General features: G+C 43.2%; 1 protein-coding gene across 1 annotated transcript; it reads right to left on the reverse strand.

The window, feature by feature from the left end:
* Nucleotides 1-342: 342 nt before the first annotated feature.
* Nucleotides 343-12,876, reverse strand: CD2 (CD2 molecule). Its single transcript, XM_042782060.1, is given in 8 exon segments — nt 343-494; nt 497-646; nt 5,227-5,349; nt 8,564-8,644; nt 12,399-12,542; nt 12,545-12,628; nt 12,631-12,677; nt 12,818-12,876. Coding segments are annotated over 8 exon segments (840 nt in total).
* Between the last annotated feature and the right edge of the window lie 2,221 nt (nt 12,877-15,097).

Raw genomic sequence — 15,097 nt, forward strand, 5'->3', positions numbered from 1 at the left:
TGATCTGAAAGAGAGACCAAAGAGCTCTAGAATTTTCATACTGAGTCACCCATCCTTCTAAGGAGCACAGTTTTCTTGTTTGTCCCTTCTTTGCATGATGGAGATCTATGAGGAGGCAAAGACACCAGATGTTAGACCATGTGGCTGAGTTAGAAGGTTGAGAAATGGCTGTGACCCATGTTCCTCTGGAGGAAATAACTCTTTACCTGTTGAAAACATTTGATGATAGGACAGATGTGCATACCAGAGTGAAGACATTCCATAGTGCTTTTTATTGGAAAGGATAGTTTCTACAATCTTTTTGTAGTTAGAGGAAGGGGTCACCTATTTCAGGAGACAGAATTATGAATTTTCTGCAGGCCCACAGGGAGGTTTCTGTTGAACTCAAGGTCTGGGGAGGGGTGGGCCTTTCTGCTGGTGAATTTGTGTATCTGATGGAGGAAGGGGAAGAGGCCTCTTCTGCTGCTGGTGCTGGATATGGTGGCCAGAAGGCTGGGACAATGAACAAGTGCTTGGGAATGATGACCAGGTGGTGGAGGAGATTGGGAAACCGCTGGCATTTGAGAAGTGGAGCCTGGAACTTGGTGAGGCTTCTTAACCTTCTCTTCAGTGGTTATTCTGTGATCTCTAATCTCTAGCTCCTCATCTACAGCAATAAAATCCCTGAAGAGTTCCTCATGGTAAGATGTCATCAAAGAAAATGCTTGAGCACCTTCTATGTAGGTGTCATGTTAGCTGCTTTGAGGGATACGATGAAAAACAGAAGTTGCCCCTAACCCTCTGAGAGCTCCAGATCTTGTAGGGGTGTCAGAAATGCATACCAGCAAGGCAGAGAGAGGACCCAGAGCTTCAGAGCACTAATGGGACCAGAGACAAGGAGACCTGGGTGGAGAGCTGTGTGCCTGGGTCTCCTGAGAGTAGAGTGAGCCCTCAGACCTCAGAGCCCTGCCTCTATACCATCCTCTGTAGCTCAGAAATCCAACCTCATGGTTACAGCCTCTTGTAATAAGATATTAGCAGATATTGTTGCTAGGTGCTGTTGAGCTGCATGATGACTCCATGCACAATGGAATCGTACTATTGTGATCCATAGAGTTTTCATTGGCTAATATTCAGAAGTAGATCACCAGGTCTTTCTTCCTAGTCTGTCTTAGTCCAGAAGTTTTGCTAAAACCTGTTCGGCACCATAGCAATACTCAAGTCTCCACTGACAGATGGTGGTGGCTGCTCTACCATTGACCCACCACTGCCCCACAGTCAGGGATTCCCAGCTAGCTGACTGTTAAGTCGATTCCGACTCATGGTGACCCCAAGTGTGTCAGAGTAGAGCTCTATTCCAAGGAGTTTTCAGTGGCTGAGTTTTTGGAAGTAGATCAGTGGGCCTTTTTTCCAAGGCATCTGTAAATGGATTTAGACTTTCAGTCTTTCAGTTAGTTGACAAGAGTAATGGTTTGCACCATTAGTAACTAAATTCCTTCAAATGAGTTTCTATGTTAGATCTTCCTTTCCCCAAACTCTGCTATAAAGCAATCCCGATTCTGGTGAGGATTTGGAGTATACACGAGAGGAATTTTAGTCTTTAGAAATGTACTAGTTCCACAAAAATTCATACGTTAATTTCACCCTCTTGGGCTTGGGAGGGAAAGAATTTCTCTTCTCAGCCCCTCTGGGATTTTCTGCTGCAAATGACTTCAATCTGTTAAGAGACCTAAGATAATAGTGATGTTGTTTTTTTCTTTGCTGTCTTAAAATCACACAGGAAATTTTTGATTAGCACTCAGCTTCTACAGGCCTGGAGGGTCCCAGTGGCCCCCACTGGCTTCCATTAGGCTACCAGTTAGATATTCTGGTTCCTTGTCCCAAGGCCATCCTTGCAGTGTCACTCCAGAGGGAGGCAGCAGGAGGAGATTCTCCCTGGGGTAAGTTAGTGATCTTGAACATCTTCATAGGGCTGTGAACCTTAGGAGGTGCAGGCCTTCTCTAAGCATCCCCTGTGACTTTGCGGTGATGGTGCAAATGCAAACCACCTCCTCTGACTGCTGGCAGTTCAACAAGCATCAGGCTGATTTAAATGTTAAAACATAAAGTCAGATAATGTAGTTGTGACATATGAATGGCTGCTGTGTTCTAAGAATGAAAAGAAAAGGACACAGAAAGAAAAAAGTTACTGTATTTTGCAAACTTTGCAACCCCTTCATGCATTAGTTTCCTATGTGTTATATGTATGTGTGCGTTATTTAGCTGGGCGTGTTATATATGAAAAATACAGTGTTGCCTGTGCCATCAAGGTTCCCTAAGGAAGTTCAGGTCATGTCCAGGAGGCTGTGGAGAGGACTTTGATCCCTGATCCCAAGTCCCAGCTATGGGGCAATGGGAAGTCCTTCACCCCCTGTATGACAAATTTGGGGTGGTCACTTGTTTACTCCTCTGGTCATCCTCATATTTTGTTTTTATAAATTGTGATAAAATATATAAAACAAACCATTTTCCATTTCAACCATTTTTAAGTGTATAAGTCAGTAGTATTTTGTGCAACCACCACCACTATCCATTTCCAAATGATTTTCATCACCCTAAATAGAAACTAGGAACTCTGGTAGCATAGTGCCTAAGGCACCTGACTGCTAACCAGAGGTTGGCGGTTCAAACCCACCAGCCACTCCTTGGAAGGAAGGTTGGGCAATCTACTTCCGTAGTGATACCGCCTCGGAAACCCAAGGAGGGGTCGCTATGAGTCAGGGCCGACTTGACAGCACATAACAACAACAACAACAAACAGACACTCAGTACCCCTTAAGCAATAGCTACCCGTTTCTCCCCTCCCCATGTCCCGGTAACCACTAATAAACTTTAGCCTCCATGCATTTGCCTATCCTAGATATTTCATGTAAGTAGAATCATACAATATTTGTCCTTTTGTGTTTAATTTCACTCAGCATACGTTTTCAAGGTTCATCCAGGCCATAGCATGTATTAGAACTTAATTTCTCTTTAAGGATGAATATGTTCATCCCTCTTTTTGTTCACTTGTTCTTCCAACATTTATTCCCCACCCTGTAGGTGCCAGGTAGTGTGCTAAGTGCAGTAATGACTCAGACACACTTTAGGAAACCTAAAATCAAGTAAGTGATACAAAACAACACTACAGATCACCATGTCAACCTCTTATCAGGGCCCAGGGCCCCTGGAGAGGTGCAGACAAAAAGTCACATGAGCTCCAGAAGGAGAGGAGTGGTGTTGCCAAACAAAAGATAGGCATATGAGGTGAACATTTACACTAGCTAGATACACTCCTTGGAGAGAACAATCATGGGAGAAAGAAGGGCTGTTTATGCATGGGGAGACAGTTCAGGGGGCAGGAGCACACGGAGCGAAGGACACAGAGAAGAGGTAACTAAAGAAGGAAATGGGAGGGGGACTATTGCATTGTGCTAAATTGTAGTCAATGTCATGAGACAAAGTGTATGTGAACTGATGCATGGAAAGTGAATTTGTTCTGTAAACTTTCATCCAAATAACAATTAAAAAAATAAATAAAATAAAAATTATTTTTTAAAAAAAGAGTGGCTCCTTGTTTCTCCTTATCTGGGCTCCTTGTTTCCTCGCCTTAGTCCTGCCCTAGCTCAACCTGACCTCTGAGCCATAGGATTTGGGGTAAATGATTTAACTTCATTGAGCATTGATTACCTCATCTGTATTAATAGTCTTTATCTCATGAGATCACTCTTAAAACGGATGAAATAAAAGATATAAAGCATGGAGCTTAGCGCCTGGTGCATGTGATTGCTTTGTCAACATCAGCTAATCCTATTTGTCATTTCAGCCTGGAGAAAGCAGAGATTGCCCTGTCACAGGGGGGATGTGAGGTCCACCTTGGAGGAGTACATGGTCTCGACCATTAGGTGATGGAGAATAGGCCTTCATAGGGGGTAAAGGACAGAGATCAGCCTGAGCAAGGTGCAGAGGTAAGGAAGCCACTGGTGCCTATAGGATCCAGCAAGAATTTCTGTTTCAGTGGTACAGAGAGCATATGAAGGGTGATGGTGAGAAGCACAGCACTAAGTTTAGAAAGATGTCCCAAGGGCCACACTGGGCAATGGTGGACAGGACATGGGCTAGAGGAGTCATGGCCTGAAGGGATGGCTGAGGGAGAACTGAAGAAAGAAGTCTGAAGCAAGGAAGCAAATCCAAGTGGTAAGCAGCTGCATAGAGTTGATCGTGACTCATGTCAGTGTGGAACTGTGCTGCACAGGGTTTCCAGGTGCTTATTTTTCAGAAGTAAATTGCTAGGCCTTTCTTCTGAGATACCGCTGGGCAGACTTTAACCTCCAACCTTTCTTAGCAGCCGAGTTGGATGTTAACCACTTGCACTTCCCAAGGACTCTAAAGAGAGTAGGGCCCAAAAGCTGCCATTGCCTGGGGAAGTCCAGACCAGGTCCTTGTTTGGAAGGTGCCAGGGACAGCTGACATGGGTATGCTAGGTCTGCTCTGGGAGAGACTCAGAGGAAAGGGACCCAGACCTGCTGTGAATGGGGTCTACCCACCTGGCTGCATGTCCTAGTGGGAGCTGGACCTTTCCTTGGGCCTGCCATTGAGATACGGTCCCAACAACCCCAAACCAGCACCTAGGATTACACTTGAGCTTGGCTTCTCTGAATGTCCCTCATGGTAACAGTCCTGTTTGGAGAAAGAACACTCCCAACCCTAACATATCTCCCCAGGCAATAATTTGGAAAAGGGGGCTAACTGCCTTGTGTTAGAACAACTGTATTCCTTTGAGAACCTGAATGTCCTTAAATGGTTATACCTGTAATCCTAGGATCTTTGTCCTGAACACACCTTAGGTCATCCCCCTCGGGGAAGGACAAGAATATTTGTTCTTAGAAATAATGTTTTGAGAAGAATCTTTCTTCCCATGTAAAAATGCATGGCTCTTTCAAAATACGTCCACTCACCTTGCACCAAGGCAGCCTTGGGTGACAGATTCCAAAGAGAACAGCTTAGATCTAGTTTCACAAAGCTCCTTTCTTATTACCACCAGGAATTTATTTTTCAAAATCAAACCAACCACAAAATGGAACAAACTATAACCACTGGCTACAACCCTGCCATTCTGAAACTATTCAGTTCCATTACTTTCTTTCCAGACTCAAGCTGTCATCACTGTGAGTTGTTTCTATAGGGATTTTGTCAGAACCTGTAGTGAGCAAAAGAAGGGGAGCTTACCATTTCTCTCAATGCTCTTTTTTTTTTTCTTCTTGCTGATGTAGACAATGAGCAGTGCCACAAAGATGAAAGAAACAGTGCCTCCTCCAATAATGCTGCTAAGGTGGACATCCAAATCTTTCTCTGTAAGAAGAGAAGTGGGGTGTGGTCAGGATCCCTGGGCAAAGAGGCCAATTGTTCTGGCCAACAACCACCCCTCCTGCATCAAGCAAATAAAAGTGCTCCTTGGGCCTTTTCAACCTCATAAAGGCCAAGCTCATGGAAATTTTTGTATTGTGTTAATTCCTGAAAGGGCCCATCCTTCGGGGTGTTGTGGTTGTTGTTATGTGCCATAAAGTCGAACCCGTCTCATACGAGGCAGTATCACTACGGAAGTAGATTGCCTCATCTTCCTTCTGAGGAGTGGCTGGTGGATTTGAACCGCCAGCCTTCTGGTTAGCAGTCAAGTGCTTTAGGCATTACACTACCAGAGCTCCTTCAGGATAAACCCCCTCAAAATTTCCCTCAGGAACTGCTGTCCCAGACTAGAAATGCCTCATTGTTCATGTGCCAAGGAGCAGTCCCCCAGCCAGGAAGAGATCAGCGAATGAGTTTAGAGTCAACCTAGCATAACCTTTAGTTTCACAGAGGAAGCCCAGAGACCAGAGAGGGAGGCTGAGATGCCCAAGGTCACACAATGTCTGCTTGCTTGTTCCCTTTAAACAATCTTTAGTCTAGTTTCTGCATTGTTTATACAGCTGCCCTCCATCATCATTTTTTTTTTTCCCTCACCCTCTTGATCAGGGAGTTTCTAGGCACTCAGGGTAAATATTTCACTTGTCCAGCCCAACCCTCTAACCTCAGGGCCAGCACCCTCCCCAGATTTTTCCTGGCCCCAAGAGAGAAATGCAGACACACAGTGAGTTAGCAATAGCATATAAACTTGGATGTCACCTCCCAGACCTTCAGTTGCTGTACAACAATGAGGAAAACAATGACTTCGATGTTAACAGAAATTGGTTTGAGTCTAAGCTCATCTAGGCAAGAGCTGTGTGACCTTTGGCAAGTTCTCCACCTCTCTGAGCCTGTTTCCTTTTTTTTTTTTTTTTTGTTAACTGGAGATAATGATACGTACATCACAGAGTGGCTGCTGGAAGTCAGACAGATAGTGGATATGAAAGTGCTTTGTAAACTGTAAAACAACACTCAAAAGCAAGGTCCTGCTCTTATTAGCACTCTTTGGGCTGGTGTTTCTGTGAGCTATTTTCCGGGAGGAATGCAGGGCCAGCTGCCCTCTGTGAGTCAACAGCAGTTAGAGAAGCAGCCACTGGAGCTGGGGTCAGAGGATTGTTACATTTGGAGAATAAACTGGAGCTTGGCCTCAGCATCACAAAAGAAACAACTCTTTGAAGGAACATTTCTAGGATGATACTGTCATACACAAAGCCCGTGATGGACCCTAAAGGAGCAAGCCACAGGGTCAGAAACGAAACTTTGTGAATCTGCAAGGTGCAGTGACATTTCAGTCCTCAGCTTTCTTTTCTCAAGTCTCTTTCTGACCCATTCTTGCCCTACCAGTTACACCAACGCCGTATGCTCTGTGGATAAAGGGGTTTCCATTACAGAAACAGGCATAATCATAAACTATCATGCAGCTGGGCCAAAAAAGGATGTGAAGTCTTTCAGGCCCTGCTAGCTTAGAGTGCAGGCAGGGGCTGCTCAAATCCATTGCATGCTGAGTTCAGAGCCTTCCAGGATTTGGCCCAGGGTAGGGCAGGGCAGGACTGGGAACAGGTTGGGAAGCACCTGGTTCTCAGTGCCCTCTGGCAGAGCTGCTATACACTTGTCTTGGGCACACTTAGGATGAAGGCAACTCCTTTCACAGTCTGTTCTCAGGTTTGTCCAGCACAGCCCTCTGGGGCACCTGGTGGTACTCTCCAGTGGGAGACATGCCTGCTGATCTCAGAGGCAGCTGTGGCTCTGACATTCAAAAGTGTCCTCACAGGAGTAACTGGGGTCTTAAAAGCTTGTGAGCGGCTATCTAAAGTGCAACTATTGGTCTCTTCTCCTCCAGAACAAAGAGGAGTGAAAAAAATCAAACAATTAGTACAAAGGAGTAACGGACCATGAGAACCTCAGCCTGTATGACCCTGAGACCAGAAGAACTAGATGGTGCTGGCTACCACTGCCAAAAACTCAGAAAGGGATCAAAATTGGAGGTCCTGGATAGAGTGGGAGAACAAAATGTGGAACAAAATGAAAAAGACCAAGATTACTGATCAGAGAGACTGGTGAAACTCCCAAGACTATGGCCCCTAGTCATTCTTCAGGCCTGGAATTGGACTCACTCCTGTGGCTAACTTCAGCCAAACAATAGACAGGCTTACAAGCTCTCAAGGAGATGGATTGACACAGTGGCTGCAACAATAGGCTTAGGTATAGCCAAGGCTGTAAATCTTTATAGTCCCACAGAATGGCTGGTAGGTTCAAATGGCCAACCTTTTGGTTAGTTTTCACCACAGAGCCACCAGAGCTCTTTTGGCATCAAACAGGCCAAATCGATATACTAGCTCCACTACTTCCTAGCTGTGTGTCCAAGCTCTTAAGGCATCAATTTTCTTTATCTACAAGTGGCTGTGCTACTATTTTCCTCCCCTGGTGAAGGGTGGAGAGTAAATGAGCTAATGAATGCATGTAAAAATCTAGCATTAGTGAGTGGCGCACAGGCAATGATTGGATTAGAAACTTGAGTGGGTTTGGAATACTGGTGCCAGTTCCATGGGAGCCCCTGTTTTAACTGCCTACATCAAGGTCACCTTAAACACACTGCTATCTGGGTTACTTTGAAGAGGAAACCCAGGATCAGGTTGATGCTTTACTAGGTTCCGGCCCCCCTCCCTGGTCAAGACCCAGCTCAGCCAGCTTCAAGAATGTTTGACTCTGGAAACCAGAAATTACAAGGACTGCACCGAGCTCACTTCTTCTTCCTTCTCCCCCTTCTTCTTGCCAGCCTCTCCTCTCCTCCTTCTTTTTCTTCTCTTTCACTCTTCTTCTCATCCTTTACTCCATTCTCTTCCTCCTGGTTTGGTATCTTTCTTTCAGTTTCTGTCTATTCGTTATGCAGATGGACAACCTATTTTTCAATGATCCCCTCCCTCCCTGACTCCGAGACAACGATATCTTCTCCATAAACTTTCCCAGCCAAATTCCATTTCTGTTACAGTATACGAGCATGCAGAAGTAAAGTTTTATTTCCATCCACAGATTCTGTGTGACCCAGAGTGAAGGGGATGGAGAAACTCCAACACACAACCAGCCAGCATCAAAGTGTAGTTAGGGCTGGAGTCCAGGTGTTTACCTGACTTTTCAAAATGAAGGTTGTCTTCTTTTCTGTGAACAGCAAACCCTGCAAAAGCTTCAACCTGTGTAAGGTAGAAACCTGTCAGAAAGGAAAACTCAAATATTTTCCACTAAAACAAGCGACAGAAAAGTGTAAAGCCTACACCCTGTCAAGGTGGAAAACTTGTTAGATCCAGAAAATCAAGGCAGTCTTGTTGAGTTCTGGCTCTCACAGGTTTCACTGTATAAGAGTATCATACAATCATTGTAAAAACTTACAAAACGCAAACAAAAAATGTTCAAAGAAGAGTAAAAATCACCTGCAATTCCAGTACCCAGAACCAATCATTATTAATATTTTGATGTATATTTTTTACCAGGTATTTTCTATGAACAGACACACATATAAACAATGCTAAAATATTAAAACTTACATGCTTATACAATTTTGCAGTCTGTCTTTTGTTCCTTGATTTACTATAAGCTTTTTTCCTTAATGAACATAAATGAATGTACATCACCCTATTTTTAAAAAGTGCATTCATAATTTAATAAGTTTCTGACAGTTGGGGACTTTGCATTCTCTTTGATTATTTTACTAACATCCACAGGGTAGTGCTAGTCAATCTGTAACCTTACCTTTGTACATCTCTTTTCCATATGATCGCTTCCTAGAAGTGTCATGGCCGGGTCAAGTGGAGGCACTTTATTAAGGTCTCCTCATAGATGAAAACAAAACCAAACCCACTGCTATCAAGTTGATTCTGACTCATATTGACCCCCATTGGTTTTCCAAGGCAGTAAATCTTTATGGAGGTAGATTGCCCCATTTCCCTTCAACAGAGTGGCTGGTGGGTTTGAACCACCAGCCTTCTGGTTAGCAGTCAGATGCCTCAGGCACTACAGCACCAAAGCTCCTTTCTCATAGATGAGAGCCCCTTAATTCTGGCTTGGATCACTTTCTTCCCCACTAACATCTGCTTCTAAGGGGCTTCAGTCAGTGGCTGCTCAGCCCCCTCCTTGAGGAGATGTGGGCCCCTTGACTGAAGCAGAGAGAAGCCTGGAGAAACAAAGAAGTGGGGGACATGCTAACAGTCTGAGCAAACACATACCTTCCCCAGGCTCTGCACAGCACCATTACAGATGTTGCCTTATTGAAGATCTCAGCATGCCTTGAACTTGTTATTATTGTAAAAACCAGACCCAGAGCAGATAGGAAATTTGTTCATGACCATGTGGCAAGTAGTGACGATGAAAGGACCACAAATTAAGAGGCTGTGTGGTGTTGACGTGCGTGGATGTGCACATGCAGATACACACATTGAGAACAACAAGGCAGCTGTGGTGTCCTGGAAAGATCTCTGTTCTTAAGCTAAGAGGGGGATGGAGGGAGATGTAGAATTTCTTTGGGGGATAGTGAAAATATCATAAAATTGATTGTGGTGATAGTTATACAACTCTGTGAATATACTGAAAGTCATTGAACTGTACACTTTAAATGGGTGAATTCTATGATGCATTATATTAATAAATCTATTTTAAAAAATAAAGGTCACTGTCTTGCCAACAGGAGTCCTGGTTTTCAATCCTGGGATTGCTTCTGTGAAGTTGTGAGGGTCTCTGTTTCCTTATAGATCAAAAAAAAAAAAAAAAAAAAAAATCCCAGTGCCATCGAGTTGATTCCAACTCTTATCAACTCCCATTGGGTTTCCAAGGCATTAAATCTTTATGGAAGTATATTGTCCTGTCTTCCTTCTGTGGAGTGGCTGGTGGGTTTGAACTGCCAGCCTCCGAGTTAGCAGTCAAATGCCTTAGGCACTGTGCCACCAGAGCTCCTTTTCCTTATAGGTGGTGTTGTTGTTATGTGCCGTCAAGTCAGACCCAACTCATAGCGACCCCTCCTTGGGTTTCCGAGGCAGTGTCACTACAGAAGCAGATTGCCCCATCTTCCTTCCGAGGAGTGGCTGGTGGGTTTGAACCGCCAGCCTTCTGGTTAGCAGTCAAGTGCCTTCTACCCCTTGGGGCTGTGCTTTAAGTTAAGATCATGTATGTGAAGCACCTGATATCTAGCCACACTTGACTAATGGTAGCCATGACACCAAAAGAGACATGAGTAGGAAAGTGCTACTACAGAGCTGTGCATAGGCTAATATTCAAAACAGGACCCTTGGGCCCATGCAGGCTGGAGTCTTGAGATGTGTTTCCCAGAGACTGTAATCATTTCCTCCTTCTGACCCACTCTCAATTTTCTAGACAAATTCTCCATTTGAGGGTGCAGGACTAGGATATAGAAAATTATCATTTTCAGGAAGGTCGACAACATCTGGGATTTGTGGAGTGGGGCACTGCTTTGCTCGTATGCTGAGGGTAGAGCTGGAAGGGCGGCCATGGATAGGAAGAGGGGGCCCTGAGTCTGGTGATGTTTCCTGTGTGAAGCTCAGACGCGTTTATTTGCTGAGTCACTGGACTATTCTTATGCTGGATTTTTGTCTTTTTCTGCAAGCCACATACAGCTTCATCTTCTCACTTTCCCTTATCGCCTCCTGTCCAATGTTCCCTGGACTTTCTCTTCCATGTCATTTCCATTCCGATTTCTCGTCCATCATTCCCTCTCCAACGCCACCTTGCCCATTCTTTCTCACTCAGTGCATTCATCACACGTTCTAGACACCCTTTAGTCTGGGCCAGTGGTTACCAACCATGGCAACTCATCTCGAGATTCTGTGTGACACAGGATCTCTTGGGAGCTTTAAGAACCTAATGATGACCAGACTCCATGTTGAGAGATTTTGATGAGGCCTGAGCACTGGTAGTAGCTTAATAGCTTCCCAAACCAAAAACCCACTGTCATTGAGTCAATTCTGAGTTTCCAAGGCTGTAAATCTCTACAGAAGCAGACTGCCTCATCTTTCTTCCACAGAGTGGTTTTCCTTAGCAGCTGAATGTCTTAACCACTGTACCACCAAAAAAACAAACTTCCTGCCACTGAGTCATTTCCAACTCATAGCGATCCTTCCTTGGGTTTCCAAGGTGATATCTCTATGGAAGTAGATTGCCCAGTCTTCCTTCTGAGGAGTGTCTGGTTTTGAAACACCAGCCTTCTGGTTAGCAGTCAAATGCCTTAGGCACTACACACCAGAGCTCCTTAATAGAGTCGCAATTGATTCTAAGTGTGCAACCAGGGTTCAGAATCAACAACCAGTCCCTCTTCACTTCACTCAGATTTTAGCAGCAGCTTCCTGGCTGGTCTTTATGCCACCATCTTCAATATCCATTCCTGCCCTTCTAGTACATGCATGAACATATAAAGCCACACCTTGTATATTTTCTACACAAACTAGCAAAAATCACCTTCCATCTTCAATCAGTCTATGTTGAACAAATCAGAAACAAGACTTTCTTAACCTCAAATTCATTCTTTCCTGTCCTTTCCTGCCATATAACTACTTCAGAGGACCCTGGTTAGTCTCTTTAACTCCTCTCTATTCAGCCTCTCCTCCCAAGCCCCACACACCTAGCTTGCCCCTTCATCACCTGCAATGGCTACCGTTTTCCTCAGCCCATGCATTTTCCTCCTCCTGGTTAATGCCATCATAATCCAGCTTATTCATCCAACCCGACATCCCTGTAACCACCTGAAGAAAGAGTTTTAGGCAGATAGATCTGAGAGTCTATCAGCTGCTTATTTCCACATTTGTGGCTTCCATCTCTCCCACATAATTGTAGTTTCTATTGGGGCAGGAGAGATATATTACATTTCCTTCAGAGTTCCTCAGGAGGCCAAGGTCACTGTGGGGACATTCCATAAATAGCACCCATGCTGAAGTGGAGGAATATAGGAAACAAAGACTTACCTAGAATCCTCAAATGAATTGTTCTTTCTAACATGCTTTTTCCATTTGTATTAAGCAGTTCTACCTCATAGATACTGTTAGGATTTCTTGCCAGGTTTTTATTTTTCAGAGTTCCATTTGGGAACTCCTTGGCTCTCTTGAATTGCCAATCTTGGTCATAGTTTGTTCTATGTACCATTATATATCCTCTATAGAATCGTTCATCTGGAAACTAGGAATGCCCAGGTTGAATGGTCCAGGATACCCCAGATGGTCTTAACTTCTTCAGGGATGGCACCTATAAAAAAGCAAGACAGTTTCTGAGGTCTTGAGACTTGCTGCTGAGAAAGGCTGAGCTGTGGCCTCTTTGATACAGTCACTTCAGGGTCTTTAAAGAAGCTTCTAACTGTGATGGTGGAGACCCATGTACTAACTTATCTTTGGTGGAAATGTTGTAAATCAGAAGGAAGCTGGCTACAATTTTACATGGCAGGTTCATTGTTGAGGTTAGTTCCCCGATTGTGATTCTGAGCTGTTCTTGCAAAAGAAACTGAGGTAGGGCTGGTGCAATCCACCCCCTCAGAGATTAACCATGTGCCTCTCTTCTTTGCTTCTTTTGTATAAAATAGCGTAGAATGTGTGTGTGCATGCACACACTCACTCAGCAAACTGATCTTTCTGACATGATCTTTTGCCAAAACAGCTGTGTTTGTGAGTGTGTGTTTTCTTATCATATTTTAATCGCACAATACCTTGGGTAGATTTCATTATGCTCATTGAAGAGAAGAAGAACTGAGAGCCTAAATCACCTGGGATCACATCCTAGTAAATGAGAAGCCAAATTCAACCACACAGCCTTCTCTTCACTCTGCTTATATTGCCTCTGACAAGACCACACAGCAATTAGGGTAAAAAGCTCTGGTGCCTAAGGCATTTGACTGCTAACCAGAAGCTTGGTGGTTCATCAGCCACTCCATGGAAGGAAGATAAGGCAATCTACTTCCTTAAAGATTTACCACCTTGGAAACCCAAAGGGGGTCAATATGAGTTGGAATTAACTTGATAGCAGTGAGTTTTTTATTTTTATTTTTTGGTTGTGAACGAATAGCAGAATACACATATTCATCTTATGATTATACATATTGTAAAGTGTTTACATATGAATTCATTATGAAAATGGATTTTTCTCTCCCCAAAGTTATCTTTAATGTTTTAAAATTATTTTTGCCATACAAAGAAACAAATATAAGCTGATTCTCATCTGTCAATACTTCAAATCTCCAACTCTAAAATCTAATATATTTCACAATACTATTGAAATAAATGGAGAAAAGATTGAACTTGTCAAAGATTTCATTTTACTTGGACCCACAATCAATGCTCATGGAAGCAGCAATCAAGAAATCAAAAGATGTATTGCACTGGGGAAATCTGCTGCAAAAGACCTCTTTAAAGTCTTAGAGATAAAGGGCTTTGAAGACTAAGGTGCACCTAACTTAAGCCATTGTATTTTCAATCACCTCATATGCATGTTATAGCTGGAAAATGAATAAGGAAGACTGAAGAAGAATTGATGCTTTTGAATTGTGATGTTGGCAAAGAATACTGAAAATACTATGGACTGACAGAAGAGTGAACAAATCTGTCCTGGAAGAAGTGCAGCCAGAATGCTCCTTGGAAGTGAGAATGATGAGATATGGTCTCTTGTACTTTGCTCACGTAATCAGAAGGGACCATTCCCTGGAGAAGGATATCATTCTTGGTAAAGTGGAGGGTCAATGAAAAAGGAGAAGACCCTTAATGAGATGGATTGACCCAGTGGCTGCAAGAATGGGCTCAAGCATAGCAAAGATTACGAGGATGGTGCAGGACTGGGCAGTGTTTTGTTCTGTTGCACTTGGGGTCACTATGAGTTGGAAGTGACTTGACAGCACCTAATAATGATAACAACACTGAAATTTAACAGTTAGATAAATAGAAACTTTTTCCAAAACAAAGGAGCATGGTGATGATAAAATACTATTAAAATACCAGAACCAATTATTTAAAAGCATTCAGAGTGGTTAGCACTGTAGATAGTTAAGTGAAAGGGATAGATAAGGGGAAAAAAGGAAGTAAAAAGATACTTGGAGAGAAAAAGGAAAAGGAAATTTGCAACACAGCCAGGAAAACAGTGATTCAGAGATGGATGGGCCCAGAAAAATATGCACAGAGATATCCAGTCACAGAAAAAAACACCTAATGACAGATTTCCAAAGGAAATCCCAGATTTATGATTCTTTCAAACACAGGGAGTAAAAAAATATTAAAAGTTCTTTTTTTGTTTTTCTTTTCTCAATAAATATGGATATAATTTCTCAGAAAGTTCCTCAGGAAATGAAATTAAATCAAAGGAATGGATCTCTACCACTAGGTAAAAAGAAGTCTAAATAAAATATTTACCTCACGGTTGTATAGTAAATATCTAGCTCATATCAAGATTGAAGATTGCCCAGTTTTCCTTCTGAGGAATGGCTGGTGGGTTTGAACCACCAGCCTTCTGGTTAGCAGTTGAATTTAAATGCTTTTAAATAATATTAAATTGTGTTTTTCAGCAAAACTCTACATAGAAGTTTAGGTTCCCATTCAACTATTTCTGTACAAGTTGTTCAGTGACTGGTTTCATGTTTCACACTCAGTATTTCTGCTCTGGATTTTCCATCTTTGTTAGTCTGGTTTCC

The sequence above is a fragment of the Orycteropus afer genome, unplaced genomic scaffold, assembly GCF_000298275.1.
Source record: "Orycteropus afer afer isolate SDZICR_OR568_19922 unplaced genomic scaffold, OryAfe1.0 scaffold00010, whole genome shotgun sequence".
In the NCBI taxonomy this organism is placed as follows: domain Eukaryota; kingdom Metazoa; phylum Chordata; class Mammalia; order Tubulidentata; family Orycteropodidae; genus Orycteropus; species Orycteropus afer.